Source organism: Anser anser, assembly GCF_964211835.1.
Source record: "Anser anser genome assembly, chromosome: 2".
NCBI classification, from domain to species: Eukaryota; Metazoa; Chordata; class Aves; order Anseriformes; family Anatidae; genus Anser; species Anser anser.
Window position 1 is genome coordinate 21,517,459 of NC_139721.1, and position 15,881 is coordinate 21,533,339.

General features: G+C 51.4%; 1 protein-coding gene and 1 long non-coding RNA gene across 6 annotated transcripts; one reads left to right on the forward strand and one right to left on the reverse strand.

Annotated features, from left to right (window-relative positions):
• Window positions 1-158: 158 nt before the first annotated feature.
• On the reverse strand, window positions 159-6,685 carry ODF1 (outer dense fiber of sperm tails 1). Its single transcript, XM_083822592.1, has 6 exons — window positions 6,401-6,685; window positions 5,951-6,076; window positions 5,149-5,209; window positions 4,092-4,222; window positions 3,046-3,774; window positions 159-1,744 (listed from the first exon to the last, which is right to left on the reverse strand). The coding sequence occupies exons 5-6, from the start codon at window positions 3,297-3,299 to the stop codon at window positions 1,432-1,434; spliced, it is 567 nt and encodes a 188-aa protein (XP_083678718.1). The 5' UTR covers window positions 3,300-3,774; window positions 4,092-4,222; window positions 5,149-5,209; window positions 5,951-6,076; window positions 6,401-6,685; the 3' UTR covers window positions 159-1,431.
• Window positions 6,686-7,835: 1,150 nt separating this feature from the next.
• Window positions 7,836-14,250, forward strand: LOC310893497. 5 transcript variants are annotated; one of them, XR_014579018.1, is made up of 4 exons: window positions 7,836-11,396; window positions 11,655-11,732; window positions 12,465-12,881; window positions 13,144-14,151. It is a non-coding gene; the product is annotated as an uncharacterized lncRNA (long non-coding RNA). The 5 variants fall into 5 exon arrangements; XR_014579019.1 differs by lacking the exon at window positions 12,465-12,881 and having other exon boundaries at window positions 7,838-11,396; window positions 14,120-14,250; XR_014579020.1 differs by having other exon boundaries at window positions 7,838-11,396; window positions 12,465-14,151.
• The last annotated feature ends 1,631 nt before the right edge of the window (window positions 14,251-15,881 follow it).

The window sequence follows — 15,881 nt, forward strand, 5'->3', positions numbered from 1 at the left end:
AGTGTTGAGTTACCTCGCTGGCTACGGCCAAACCAGTCCTCCGCTGCTTGCTGGGACGTTTGACTGATGGAGCTGTCCCATGATGATTTCGGGGAGAGGCTGGCAGTGCTCACTCGACGGGGGGGACAAAGTGCTGCTGACTTTTTCTGCCCAAACAGCAGCAAATGCAACCCTCAGAAGAAAGTATACTGACAGTTCATTCCCTCTCCCAACTGCAAAGCTGCTTTCGTTCTAATTCCGAGTTATGGATTCTGCCCTGTGCTACAGCAGGAAATGCTTCCAGTCATCTACTCATCTGTTGGGAAATGCTCTGCAATGTTCCCAGTGCCTTCTAAATAAAAGCCTTCTGTTCGTCCAAAGTGGCTCTTCCCAACAGTGTAACTTCTGTAAGAGCCCAACAAAGTGGACAAATGGCACCGCTTCGTTTTTTGGTACTTCCAAGGGAAAGTTGGCTCAGTAGGGCTCCTACCTGCTCCTCCATCACAGCAGCACCTCATTCTGCTGCAGCCCCACGTGGACCAGCACAGCCCTTTCTGGCCACCTCAACAGCACGCAGCTCTAGCGGCCACCTAAGAAGCTTCCTCCTTCAACGTGGAGGGACAACACTGGCCCAGGAGCTGTGCTGCCAAGAGAAAACATAACCGAGTAGTGCTGAGGGCATAACACAGCCCTGCCACTACTCACCAGGCTCCCCTGTGTGTACCTCCAGTTCCCAGAGGCTTTTTCCTCTCCGAAATATATCAAGAATAATTCAGGACTTGGAAACCCAGCAGCCCAGTGAGAAAGAGGAGAAATCTCTGCCAATGTTCCCCTCCAGGAAGGTGAAGAAGTGATTGGGTCGCCAATAGAGGGAGGAGATGTCTGCTAGAGGTGGCTTCTCACAGGGACAGGAGATGAACCCAGACAAATTTAGGGAACAAAGACCCAAGTTCCAAATAGCAAGGGCAACTCCCCACCAGTACGTGTAACCCAGGGTGCTACCTTGGAAGGAGTCTCCTCCCTTTGAGGTGATTATTATTGAGCCCTAGGAAATATCCTTACAGCTCAAACGGAAGTGATGGGGTTGAGAGAAATTTCCTTATTATAGAAGTGTGAATGATAAATGGTTTCATTCAGCTTTTGAAATCCACAAGATTACAAGCAGCAGCAATACCTGTTCTCAATCAGGCTACCTCCTGCAGTGTCCTTTTATCTAGCAAGTGACCACAGCCAAGCATTCCCATATCTTTGTGTTTTCCTCTTGGCACCCCCCTTTCCAATAACCAAAACCTTTTGAATGAAATGAGGCTCGCACACATTTTTTTTTTTTGAATGCTCTGTTTTGTTTTGGAAGAGGCCAGAAGTGCTGGTGGTGCCCACAGATGGGGTGGACCTGGAGTCCATGGGAGGAGGGAGAGGAGGAAGGACCCTGCCCAGGTCAACCCCGGTGGCTCAGAATCTCATGAGGCAGGGGCAGTGCTTGTGTGCAGTTTCAATCTTCACGATCCTGTTAGACCCTAGAGAGTACGTCACCTCGTCTTCACTCACCCCTGGCGGCAAGGAGATTTCCTTCCTGATGTTTTTGTAGTTATATTCCCTCCCTCGCGCGGTGGTGTGTGTCTCCTCGTGCTCTGCTAGCACTTGGACCTTCCTGTCCTTCACTATCACGGTGACTTCCTCGGGGTCAAAACCCTTCACGTCCATCACAGCTAAAACGTTACGATCCCGGGAAGCATTTGGCATCCTGTTAGATCTTTTTTGTATGCTGCAATAAAAACAAGAACAAAGCCTTGCAGACTGACTCATGGAGGAATGGCTGGATAACTCTGAGGCCAAGAGAAGTAAATGGGAAACTCCTGGCTCCATCTTCACACGCAGGCTGACCCACAGCACTTGGGGTGTTCTTGGCCCACGTCTGCAAGCTTTGGTGGTCAGGAGCACTTCAGCGTGCCCTCTTGGGATGGGGCAACTGAGAAGGTGAAAAGCTCTGCCAACACAGTATACGGAAGGCAGTGCTCCTCTTTCATGTGTAAATGTGCCCACTAAGCCATGCGTGTCCTGTCACACGTTGTCCTACATTGAAATGGGGAGTTGCAACAGACCACGTTTTCCATTTAGGAGCTTTGTCTGAAGCAATCAGGGGACAAGAGACACATCTGGCAACAAATACAAAAATGCTCCTGCGGAGCTGGGCTGGAGGCTCACCGATCCATTAAAATGATTTCCAAGCCTGTCAAACAGCACGCCTGCTCCAGCAGAAGAACGGCTCTTATTCAAACCATTCGTAAAACACACAGCAGAAGGGGCACCTCCGTTACAACAGCTGAAGAGGACACAAGGCACCAAACTCAGAGGATAATGTGCCTGATGAAGGAGGAAATGGGGCCACAAGTGAGGAAACAAGTGAGAGATCCCAGAGGGGTTCGTGTGCACCGATGGAAATCTGGGCCCAGGACCTGAAAAGTGCTGCTCAACAGCCCTGCATGAGCCCCAGCCACCAGGTCAAGTAACCTCACGGTGACTTTTGGTTGTGCAGAAGTCGGTGTAAAACTAACCCTGGGGTCGAGCTTTCTTCTTTTTCCTCTAGCTTCATCGCACCCACCAGCTCATGCATGCGGCCGGCGGTGGCTGGCACTCACTGGTAATGAAAATGTTGTGTTTTTAATTGACCGGGTCAAGGCCTCACCTCCAGGCACGGCAGAAGGGAACTCAAAGCGAAGGCTGAGTTTGGGCACAACACAGCAACAGGAGGCTCCCGGCAGTGTCTGAGGGCCAAGGGATCTCCCACCCCTTCTGGTCTCTCCAGTTGTGTCCCATACCGCCCCCCTTGCTGCAGGGCTACACTCGGATTTTATCCGCACTAACTTCAATCTTCAGTTCCTTTCATGAAACTAAAACCGTCACAACAGCGGCCAGAATGGAAACTCAGAAATCCTGAAACGTCCCCGTACATACGCCTCCGGTGCCAGCGTGCACCCGCCTGTGGGGGCTCGGTCTGGATGGAGGCCGCAACGCGCCCCTGCCGCCCGTCACCCTGCCCAGGAGGCCGGCGTGCGGCCCTGTTACCTGACCAGCTCCTGCTCCATGTCCACCGTGGCCGGCAGGGCCCTGCCACGCTCCGCCGGGTGGCTGGATGTCCCGCGGGGACGCAGGCAGGGGCAGGGGGGAGGCGGCAGGGGGCCGCAGGGGCAGCAGAGGGGCAGCTCCTCCCGCAGGTGCCGCAGGTGCCGGTCCAGCAGCCGCACCTGCCTCTGCATTTCTCTCTCGGCTCGCCTCAAATCCCACTCGGTGTCTTCCAAAATGCGGCTGAACAGAGACATCTTCGAGCTGCGGCAAGCCGCATCGGTGCCCGAGCGCAGGTTGCGCTCGGAGAGGGGGAAAAAATTTGCCCGGAGAGCTGCGGGTTGGCGTGGGCTGTGGGTCGCAGCCACGGGTGTTCTTCTGAATCCTGTGACTCGAGGAGGTGCCTTGTGACATCACGGGGCTGGGGACGTGTCACGGGGCTGGGGACGTGTCACAGCCCCACGGGTGTCCCCGGGAGTGTCCCCACAGGTGTCCCCTACACGTCAGGACAAGGTGATGCTTCGGTAGGAGTCAGTGACAGAGAGATTGCAGTCAGTGGAGGAAAGCACAAAGGATGTCGCATCCTGCGCTTGCTTTACAGAGAAGGAGACACAGCACGGGCAGCGCAGACGCCCACAGCACTGCCGCAAGCCCTTGTCCAAGCTGACAGCTTTGCAGATGCAGCGAGTACTGGGCCTGAGCAGAGGTGTGGGAGCCACCAGCTCCTAAGGACTGTAAACCCCATGGAATCACAGAAAGGTTTGGGTTAGAGGGGACCTTAAAGCCCACCCAGTTCCAGCCCCCTGCCATGGGCAGGGACACCTCCCACCAGCCCAGGCTGCCCCGTGTGGGGCTGCCTGTTGGACACCCCCCACATCACAGTGCTGGCGCACCATTCCCATGAACGTAAGCATTCGACTAGCTCTGACTGATGTTCACCTAATTACATCTCCATATGCCAGCAAATGTTTGTTAGCAGCCAAATGCTTCATACGTACTTAGAAGGCAAAACTTCTTAACGAACCATCATTCCCAGAAGTGACGCTCACCATCAGCTTCTGTCCTGTCACCTCCAATAAGCGCTGCAGCCCAAGACACGAACCATCTTCCCTCAGACTGTCCTGCCACACGAACGCTAATCCCAGCCTCGGCAGCAGCAGCATCCACGTCTCGGAGGCACCTACAAAGTGGTGAGATGTACGACATGTTATTTTCCCCAGGCAAAATACGACTTTGGCTTTTTAATAAATCAAAAGAGCCAGCTTATTTTATATTGAATGGTAGTCTCACCTGGAAAAAAAAAATACTTTATGGTTTATTACTCATAAAAGGCTCAGCTTTTTTTTGTTTTCAGGATGAATCTTTTATTTAAAAGCTGAATTCAAAGGCTGCCACTGTGTGAAGAGTCCCTCCTGGAAGGAGTCTGTGCACCTTTCCGACTGGGGTATTTTGTCTTCAGAACTCTGACACTCTCTGGTCTCCCTGGCTCCACATGAAAGCGCCTTTCAGGAGGTCTCTCTCGCATGGTGGGAGCCTGAATCATTTATTTCACAGAGGAAGTTTTGTTTGCCAAGTCACATCTGAGGAGACGAGATCTGGAGCAGACCGCTCGCGCTGAGGAGCATTGCGCTAAATCTTCCTGACAGAGTCCTCGGGGCACGTACAGCAGGAGCTACCCGTGCTGCGAAGGCACGGAGCCGAGGAGAGAAGGTGGGTCAGGGTAACCCAGCACCCCTGCGAGGAAAGGGGGGCCGGGCAGAGGTGGCCTGGTTCTGGCCAGCTGCCCCACAGGACCCCAGGCTGCTATTTTCTTTTATTTTTTTTTCCCCTGCTTTTTTCTTCTTTCCATATTTTGGCAGCAAAGCCCACAGGCTGTTCAAATTGCACGTTTACAGCAGAGAAGCCCACTGAAACCAGTAGGTGCGTGACTTACACAGAGTCTAGGTTTGACCTTAAAGCTACTTCCCTTTCACATTTGTCTTGTTGTTGTTGTTGTATTTATTTATTTATTTTAAGTTCTGGCAGCTCCCAAGAGATCCATGAATCACCTAAAAATTGTATAGAGGGAAAAATGAAAACAGGTAGCAGAATAAGGCAATTGCCCACCTCAGGTCCCACGGGTCACAGCAGGCACACTTCAGAGCCAGGAACATTTCAACACTTGGCCCTGGAGCAGAGATCAGAATAGAAAAGCTGAAGCAAGATTGGGGAGGATACACCAAGAAAGAGCTCCAGAGAATGGCTAGCAGTAAATACAATAGGCCACGTGGAGAGCCACCGAAGACAAACTTGCCCCATTGCCTTTAGGACAACTAGTGCTGGTGGGCTGCTCTCCAGACGCAGGTCGCTGTGGTCCCTCCTGTGAACTCACCCAAGGAGGCTGCACGACACTTTAGGAAGTGCACCAGAGGGGTTGCTGGTTTTGCAAGAGTCACTGTAAGCCAGACACTTCGTGAGCTGAAGGCTCTGCCGGCATTCAGGCAGGCGAACATTGCACACAGACCGAGAGGAAGGCCTGCAAGGTCCTTTGCTTTGCTAGCTCAGTGCCTGCCCAGAACACCCAGACCCCAAGAAGAGAGGCTGAGCGTGCCCCTCCCTGCAGCTCTTCTGAGGCAGCTGGCTTTAGCAGCTGGGACATCTGAAACCAAGGAGCACGTTCTCCAGCACTTCCAAGAGGTTTCCAGCATGTATTTATGTTTGCTCCCAGGCAGCAGTGAGGGGGGCGCTGCCAGCAGCCTGCAAACACCACCCTCGGAGGCAAGGGCACCTCTCGCCGCACGGGTGAGCCCCTCTCCAAGCTGGCGCACAAGATGCAGTCCGTCATGTGGCCGTGCTGCTCAGAAGACGACCTCTGGGCATGGCAGGAAAAGGACATCTGAGCTTGGTAAGTGTCCACGTGTGCCCTTACCTTGTTCTCAGTGTCCACGTGTGCCAGCTTGTTCTCAGGCCTGGAAAGCATCAGCACAGCCCCTGACCCCAAGCACCGAGCAGGGGGACCCGCACACAAAACCAGCCGAGGACAGCACCATACCTCCTGCACAGGACATGAAGTTATACGTGCCTGCAGGACACACAGCCAAGCACATACACTGAGCTGCTTCTCTCTCCCTCTGCCCCCTTTCCCATCCCATTAACACCAGCTGAAGCACATCAAGCAGGACTGCCCGACACATGGTGGCCCTGCTTCGGGAACGGTGCCTGCTTTTTCTTGTCTTCCCATGCCCTGAAACCTCCTGGGGAATTCTGCAGTGGGCTGACACGCCGTGTCAGCAGCGCCTGCTGTGAAACCAAGCAGCACAGGAGCAGCTATGCTGTTTTACAAACATTTCCTGAAACACCTGTGCATGGAATTGCTCACCCCCAGGGCACTAAATGCTCCAGCACTGTCACACTGGGTTCATATCTTTACTTGTGTTTCCAACCAATGTTTAAAAATATAAAAGCCTATCTGCAGCCAGGACTTCTTCTTTTTTTTTTTTTTTTAAACTAGCTGTAGTTTTAAAACCAGAAGTAGATATACATCTCTGAAGCCAATCTGTAGCCTTTTTTCCTGTTACTGCATCACCTATCCAAGAATTGTATGCCGTCAGTGTGCTTTTTTCATGCTTCTGTTGTTGCTCTTATCAGCAAACAAACAAAAACCCCAACACTATAAACCTTTGGCCCTCCCCATGCAAATGAATCACTTTGCGCTTACAAGCAACATCTGGGCGGCTAGGTCAGACAACTTAATGGCTATTTTTTATCTTATGTTTTATGATGATTGTATAAAGATTGACATAGTGATAATCCTCACCGCCACTTCCCAAGCGCAGAGCAGAAGCGTACACCTGTCTTGGCTGCGACAAGCGGATCTCCTGATTGTGTGTTCTCGTTAGAGCCTCTGACAGCTTTGGAAGGCGGCTGCTGCGTCTTCCCAGCACTTAGCACTGTTTGCAAATTACTGCAGCTGAGTATCGTAAATTTAGTTTCAGCGTTGTCTCAGCCATACGTGATCATTCTCATTCTCATTCTCATGTCTCCATATAGGTTACTGTCTGTGGATGTCATTTTTAGGAAAGGGACCTCAGCAATCAGATCTGGCTCGTTTGGCAAATGATGGTTTGGGTTGCCTGCTATCCATTTTCAGGCTTCATTTCCTTTGGGGCATGGCATTATAGAGAAACCCATGGTCTAAGTGGCTCAAAGGAATCAGATCACACCTCAGCCTGGCACATAAAAGCCAGCAAATGTTAACGGTAAAAAGCCCCAAATCACGGATGTCCCCTGCTTCCAGTACAGCAAGAGAAAGAGGGACTGGTGACAGCCCGTGGTGCTTGGGAAGTGAGCAACATGTGTAGGTGGGTAAACCATGAAGAATCACAGAATCATTCAGGTTGGAAAAGACCTCCAAGATCATCTGGTCCAACCTTTAACCTAGTACTGAAAAGTTCACCACTAAACCGTGCTACTAAGTTCTACACCTACACGTTTCTTGAATACCTCCAGGGACAGTGACTCAGCCACTTCCCTGGGCAGCCTGTTCCAATGCCTAACAACCCCTTCAGTGAAGAAATTTCTCCTAATATCCTCCTCTCCGATGGGATGGCGGTGTGGCTGGCACCTCCTGCAATGTCCCCATGAGCAGCTGGCTGGCGAGGCAGCGAAGGGCAACCTCTTACCTCAGCACTTGGTCAAACTCCCCCAGCCCCAAACAGCCTAGAGAGCCCATGTGCCAGGCTCATCATCACCCTGTGGGCACCAGCTTGTGGGGCCACGGGGACCTTCACGGTCCTCCAGGGTGACCTGGGGCTGTGGGCAGGAAAGTAACCGGGAAGTGTGGCCATGCCAGCCTGAAACAGCTTTTCCGAAGTGCCTGCTACTTTTACAGCAATTTCTGAAAATACGCAACTCTGTAATGAAGGGTTGGGCTCCTGACTCATGAGGAGCATATTAATTTACAGCAGCAGCTCGCTTCTGAGGCAGACTAATCCGCCGTGTGCTAAACAAGCCTTTCTTGACGGGCTGCTTCCACATGGCCAGGGCCGTGTCCGCTCCTCCCCTTCCTGCCAATTCCTCGGCAGTGATGCTGTGCCCGGTCCCATCAGACCCCGCTGGGAGCGGGCTGTCCAGCCAAGGGGCGTGCGAGTGGCTCGGGGAAGGCCATGCCCTGTGAGTAATGCTGGCAGCACCGCTGGGACGTGTCAGGAGGAGCTGTGCGCGGCAGGAAGCCCAGCCGCTCTGCAATTATTTCCTGCGGGCTGCGGGAGAGCCGCCTGCTCTTCCGGGCACGGGCACATCAGTACGGGCAGGCAGGCACCGGAGGAGCAACCAGGCGCGGGTGGCCTGGCCTGCGTCACCGCGGCACAGCCGGGGACTCCTCCGGCACAGGGAGGTGGCACCCAGGTTCCTGTGGGCACGCCGGGCTGGCCCGACTTGAAAGGGGCACCAAAGAGGGCTGAGAAGGTAGGTGGAAGGACGGCAACTCAGGCGTGAGCTAACCCCACCTTGAAGGCGTGCTGCCTGTCATCTCAAGAACCAGCTCCTCACCTTCTCCCTACGGGACCGAGTGACTTCTGCCACCCGGTTTGTTACTCCGGCTGCTGCTGTGGAGGTCCCAGAGCTGGGTCCTTGCTCACCCAGCAAGGGGGGGTCTTCTCCTGGGTTTCCTCTCCTGCGGCGCTGTGATGGGATGGGCGAGCTGCTGCCAACACGCCGATAGGTGAACGCTGCGTGTCACCGGGACGTGAGGGATTACCAAGGTGAATCTGCTGTGGTACCGTGTGCTGTCAGCTTGACCGAGCCCCTGCCCACTGAAGCCAAGGTGAATTTTGACTTCCGATAAGATCAGGCAATGAAACATCTTTGGGGCTGTTGAGTGAGTGAGTCCCGTATCAAGCCTTACTCACAAATGCTATTTTGAGATTGTTCTTATCGGCAGAATAATCCATCCTCCTGCTTCACGTCTGCTGCACCCTAGGGAGGCTGTGCAGTCACATCTAACCTGACGTGAGGAGGAGGAGGAGCAGGGGGAGGAAGAAGGAGGACATCTACCACAGCATTCACCTCTGATCTGTACCTTGTCAGTCTCGCCGGTGGGCTTGAACTCACTCCCACTGTGATGATAAAAAACAGCAACCCAACACAGCTAAGCCAAACACAATCTGGGTTCTTTGTCTCTTTGTTTCTGAGCTTTCCTGGGTGTCAAGATCTTCCTTACATCCAGGAAGCTGAGAACCTCACTCTTAAAACATAAAAGGAGAGTGGAAGGATGGAAAGTAGAGGACGTCTCTCAGACTGCTGCTGACTGTCCGATGTGACTCCTTCTCCCTGTCGCTGGTCAGGAGCTGGAGACCCTGCTCAGAGCCCAGCTTGTCAGGACAGCCCATGAAGACAGACTTTAACATACTCCAAATAACAGGAAACTTGTAATTCCCTCCACCCCACCCCCCAAAAAAAAAAAATCCCCAAGGAAACTCTGCTGCCTTCATTACCCTTCCAGATGTGATACCTGAATTAACCTGTTCCTTCAAAGCATCTCTCGACTTCCTTTGAGCAAGAACAGATAAGTACAGCGAGCACTGATCAATTCAAACGGAGTTTGGTCAACATATTTTTAGACCTACTAGCTTTTGACGGTGTCTCTGACATATTGATTTACAGATGTCAAGCAGAATCTCTTAAAACTCCAACCGTGTTACCAAGTGTGTTTCAGTGATACCTCTTTAAGCCTGGCCTCGTACAGAAAGCAAGATGTTGTTTAACTGAGAAAGCAACCACATACAGAGTAGCGCGGCCTCACGCTGAAACCAGGTAACCGTGTGCTCAAAGGGATAATAATGGCCATTTTTCCCTCTCCTAATTTCCATATGCAATGGAAGTAATTAGCCGTGTAACCGTGCACCTCTGTGTCCAGCCAAGCATTGCTGAGAGCCTTGGAGCAGGCCCAGGGAAGCAGGCTCTCGGGCTGAGCCTGCTCCTCTTTCGAGGGACGGAGACTCCCCGTACGCAGCCTGTCAGAACGACGTCCCGTGGATGTTATTTCTGGATTCCCAATACGCTGCTCGTGGAAATGAGAAAATTCTTTGATATCCTCTTGGTTCTGAAAACATTTTTAACACTCTTTAACCTTCAATGGGAAAAGATATTCGTGTTATATCAATAACTGGTTTTTTTACGTCTTTCCTCAAGGAATCCTTTCTCCACTTGAAATTCATAATGGAGCGGTTGAGTTCCTTCTATTCAAATTTAAATGATTCACTGAATATTTTATAGTGACTTCTCACTCTGCTGCTCAGACACATCGACACTTAGCCAGCATTACAAGGGATTTCTTTCCCTGGTTTTATCAGTGCTGTCCTAAGGCGTCTTCCTTCCAAACAACGCTTCCCGTGACACCTCAGTCCCTCTTCCACTTCTGCTGTCCCACAGGTACTTAGCAGTGAGGATCTGAGGGCATTGCCTTTCTCACACCTAATTCTTCCTCTTGACAAAATCTGGACTATTTAGGCCAGGCAGAAGAAAATGAGTGTTACTTTTCCCTTTTGGAGCAAAACAGTTAATGAACTGCTGACTTGCCAATAGCATCTTCACTCTATCTTTGCGTGTTGGAGTACAATTAAAGCAGTGACAAGTCTCTCCCCTGCACATTTCAGGTCACCACAGAATCCAGCATCTGCGCTAAAGATGCGTTATCCCATTTGTTTGTAGGATTGCGTCTGAAACACCCTGCAGTCTCCAAGAGCAGAAGCCAGTGGCACGCCTGTCCCCGCATGTCATTTGTATGCATTCACTAAGCTTGCCCCTTATAGAGCCTCTTCTAACCCAAAACATCCCCACAGCTCCCCATTAGCTCTGATTTTCTGCTCGCTCGCTGTGACGGCCTCCGTGACAGCTTGGATGTGCTGTTGCTGCTGCGTGGTGCAGGCGGTTTGGAAGATGCACTCACAGCAACACTTCCTGGCGGCACACCATGCAGGTTTGGAGGGGGTGATGCTACAGGAGCGCTCCTCTCTCTCCACGCAGCCAGTCCGTCCTTCCCAGAGATAGTATCTGAAAGCTGCTGCAGTGCTTATAGAGCACAGCCTGCTGCTCGAATTGAAATGCCTTCTCTCTGCCACAAACAATCATTTCCAAGTGCCAACACCACCTCTCCTCAGCACAGACAGAAGTAGTGTCCAGCCCCTAAAGCTCTCAGAAAATCCCCTTGCTTCCACTTTTGCTCTCAGCCAACACTACGGTATTCCAGCTGCTCCCATTGAGTTCAGACAACTCAGCAAACTGCAAGTCTGGCACTCAGAAGACATTTCAGTTGTGGAGCTGCTGCTGAAGAGCAGCAGTGTGTGTGCTTTCCAGCTCTCAGGTCAATGGATGAGGTACGTGGGCATTCTGCAGCAAAACTGTCCAATTTAAGCATCTGGTCTACCTGCATGTAAATACAGAAGAAAATGCTATTCTCTATAAAAATGCATTTTGTGTTGCTAATTAATAGTCTGACATCCACTTCTATTCAGGGCAATCCTCTAGAAACGAAACAGCTTGCTCTAGGTGTAGAAATCAATGTGTTAGTGCAATGCAGGAGAGAACTCGTTATTACAACATCCACCTTTTGTTTTTCTCTCTGCATGATGAAGGAAAGGCCTAGCCACTTGTTGGTGATACTCCAAGGTTACCTGAATGCTGGTGAAGTCCCCTGCACTTCAATCCGGGTGGTAAGTGAAAGTCCTTCCCCCAAAGAGCATCCTTCCCCACTGAGTCTATCCCAGGGCCTCAGAGATTTTATCTATGGCATCCTCAAAGCAGCTGCAAATAACCCGGTGGTTAAAACCAAAGAGCTGCTCCTGGCAGCTTGTTTCTGCAGTACTAGCAACAGGGGTGAGCTGGAGGAAAGGCTGGCTGAGGGCTGGGCACGGTGCTCAGACCTTCCACCTGGGACATACCGCTGGGTGCCAGGTCCATCCCGACAGGCTGGTCTCTGAGAGGTGCTTCCACAGCTTAAGCATTGTGAAATATGAAAGTTCCTCAATTAGTGGCTTTTTCTGCCGTTGTATTTTTCACCTTCTCTTGCTGGCTTCTAATTTTGGGAACACATGGGTACACACAAACTGAATCATCCCCGAAAGAAACCAGATGAAGCTACAAGGTTCTCCAGGCTGTGGATCTTATCGAAATGGGCTGGAGCCTCAGAGCAGGAGGGAACTGCAGTTATGTGTGGAGGAGAAAGAGCCCGCAATGTCTCCGCGAAGTGTTGTTATTAAAGATTTGTTTGAATCGATTTTCTTCCTCTGTGGGTAATTATCGAATTAAATGGCTTAATAATGAAAATTAGAGGAATTCTCTAAGGGGAAAAAAAAAAAAAAGGTAGCCTCAGAGCTTGGTATCCTCTCCCAAGAAACCTGTGAAGTCTCTCTCATAATGTGGGAACTGTAATTTGTGTTATACAGCAGACTGGAAAAATGCATGAATCAGACTGACAAGTACTTCCAGCCACCTGTGATTATAAAAATCCCAGCTCACAGCATGAGCCCTCTCCAAGCACATCCAGAGGGTTGTATTTGTGAACCAGATCGAAGACCGGACAAAAACCTTGCTCTCGTCATCTCCATTTTGAACGAATCCTGAATCCCTCTGTATGCCGCCGTGTAAAATTTCACTTCTTCCCCTCTTACCTTTGGCAGCGCTGCGGGGACGTGAGGCAGGGTCAGGGCGCAACTTCTCGTGTTACCGAGGAGTTTAAAATAAAGCCTGCGCTCTGACGAACCGCAGCGATCGCAGCCTATTTTCGCAGCACTCATCTCCCAGATCGCCCACTTGCTCCGCACCTCCCAGGCTCAGGTCTGAGGGCTGCTGCTTTGCAAGAGGTAAAGTTGCCTCCGTACGTGGATGCTGGGGTGATGAGCAAGGGTTGGTGTTGCTCTGTCATCTGTTGGTGTTGCTTTGTCACCCTGCCTCTGACGGATGCTGCCTGTACTGGATGCTTTGGAGAAAACCCTCTCCAAAATCTCTCCCAGGAGGACTTTGTGCTGCTGCAGCACATCCTGATGCGGGGAGTCAGATGGGTGCTGCTGGGCTGCGTGAGCAGCTCTTGCTGCTGCTCCGGTCACGTTTTTCCTTGTGTTACAGCTGCGTTTGAACCTGCCTGTCCTGCTTCTCCTCGCCGCTCAGCAGCTCTGCCTCGGGAGCGTGACCTGCCCGGGTACTGCTCTGCTCGGCACGAGGTGGACCACGGCGGTGAGCACAGGGAGCCAGCAGGCAGGTGGTGGCACATTCCCAGCGCTGGCTGAGCAGATGATTCACGCGAGGAGCACATCCTTGCTCCGGGGCAGCCGTGTCTCCCAAAGGGACAGCGCTGCTTGCTGAGCGGGACAGACAGACAGCTCCCACCTGCAGCCAGCAGGCACCTCGATGGGGCTCGTGCACTCACCTAAAAACCTCTACAGCAGGCACACACACACACACACACACACACATACTCCCATCTAAATTTCCTTCGAGGCAATGCAGCAAGAGAGGTGCTCCCAGGGTGCCATCAATCCCTGTGGGGCTGAGTCAGGCAGGTCCCCGTTTCTCCCCGCCGGCTGCAGCGAAGATGCAGAGAAGAAGCACAGGCGCCCACACCTTCACAAAGCAGGTGAAGCGAGTGCTGCTTTCCCTGTCCCAAAGTGTGGAAACTGAGAGTCTCTGGATGTAAGCTCACTGTAACTAACACCACTGAAAATACTTTTTGTGCACGCGTGGAATCCTTTTTGAAATGCAGAAAACCTGGCCTCAATTAGGAAAGGTCTAGATGTTGCTATAGCTCTTGCAAAATTTTCCTGTTCCAGAACCTATATTGGAAGAAAATACTTCTTTTCTATAATTTATAGCTGGGTTTCTCTCTCTACAGAATGTCTCAGAGCCTGTCCTCCCCCAGCATCTCGCAGGCACGCAGCTAAAGAGCATTGCTAGACCATTGAGTGCAGAGCTAGTCTAAACCTGTCCCTAACATCCGAGGCTGATTCTATTAGCTAATTACACGTTGTGCAAAAAAAGGATTTCCTAACAGCCTTTTTTAAGTTAAAATGAAGATCTGGATCTTTCTTCTTTTTTATGTGTCAAGGGACCAGATAAACCAGAATGCAAAATCCTGTAACAAACATACCTCACGTATCGGTTTCACACATCGGCACCGTGTCTCCTCCAGGCTGCCTCCCTCGCCACGAACCGAGCCCCTGCGCTCACCTGCGCGTGACGCCGTGGACCTGCAGCTTTAGCAGCTCCAGTTAATTCACCTTGGCTTTCTGGAGTATCCCCGTGAGGAAAAAAGCCGCGCTAGAGGTGGCAACACGGTGCCAAGAAATCTCTGGTGGCAAAAACCGTCCTGAGACGAGGTGCCACAGAGACGGAGCTCCGTGGCCCTGCCTGCAAAGGGCCGCCCTGGCTGGGAGTTACCTTATCTGAATCCCAGCATTGGCGAGGATGCAGCGTCACTTCCCAGGCCCATGGAAACAAGGATCTTTCCTAAGGACCTCATTGAGGTGACTGCGGGCGTGCGGCAGCAAAGCAGCGTGATCGAACCCTCCTGAGCGCTGAGCCCTCGGCTTTGGCAGCGGTGTGGGCAGGACCTTCCCGCCCGGCGCTCAGCGATGGCTCTGGGAATGGCTCACAGCCCCTCGGAGCTGCGTGGATTGAACACTGACCGCGAGGCATTTCCTGAGGTTTCATCTAAGGAAATGAACGCAGACTGCAGTTTTGTACTTCAGTTTTTTTGGGGGGGAAACACACAGGCTGGCAGGTGGTTATGGTTCTCCTACAGGTGCCTGCGCTGCAAAACTTCACCAATTCATTGTGGAGGTTTCCTAGCAACTTCCTTGCACGGTCTTTGTGCTCAAATTTGTTTGGAGATGTGGGCTATCATAAAGCAGTATTTCTGCCTATTTAAACCAGTTCAGCTCTTTTCAGCTGGCAAGGCAAGCGCAGTAGCAGCAGCGCTGTCTGATTTATATCCTTTTCAGCTATTCCATCCAAAACAAACAGAACCATGAATTATTATAGGTGGGTTTCTTGCCTTTATTGACTAACCAGTTCACCAATCTAGTGCTCAAATTGCTGAGCAATGGGAAAACTCCAAATCTTTTTTTTTTTTAATTTATTTTAAGACATAGCACCAGTATTTCCAATGATCTCTGCATCTATGACATTATTGCCAAGCTCCTCTCGCATACCTGAAACTAACAGACGTTGACTATGTGCTTTGGACAATCCTTTCCAAATACATGACAGACATCGCATTTTTTGGCCAAAAATGCTCTTAGAAACAAGCAAAACGAAAACAGCCAAACCTTGCTAACCTCTGTGCGTGTGCATGTGCAATCAGTTTAAAATTGGCCGTAGTTTTTACTGAAGTCTGTAAATTCACTGATAGTGAGAGCATCCAGGTTTGAACACACTGAAGGAGTGTTTATCCAGGATTTTGGACTGGCTCAAGCAGCTTGCCCTGACATCCTTAGCTAAAAAGGAAGTGAGCGAGCAGTTTGGTGAGCACAGCAAACCTGAGAGGGCAAGGGCACGCAGGAGAGGAGCCCAAATCGTCCCAGTCTCCTGGAGGAGCTCTGAGACGTTCTTTCTTCCTGAAGCAATTTGTTGCATAAACACATATTTCTGCAAAGATAACAGAGGGGAAAAATGTCCCTCCCCGCATCGTTTAGCAACTGGAAGACAAATGGAGAACGCCACGGTGTTTTCATTGGCCCCTGTGCTGTTCTGGGAGCGATCTCTCCACGAGCACCACGAGCAACTGCAGTGCTGGAGGAAACACGAGGTGAGGTCAGGTCCTCCTGCGCTGCAGCCAGGCTCCTCCCTGCCTTCCACAGAACCGTCCC

Coding starts and splice junctions, on each gene's coding strand:
- ODF1 (XM_083822592.1), bottom strand. CDS start 3,299: ATGTCTCTGTTCAGCCGCATTTTGGAAGACACCGAGTGGGATTTGAGG. Junction 1,745..3,045: donor ATGGAGCAGGAGCTGGTCAG/GTAACAGGGCCG, acceptor TTTTTATTGCAG/CATACAAAAAAGATCTAACA.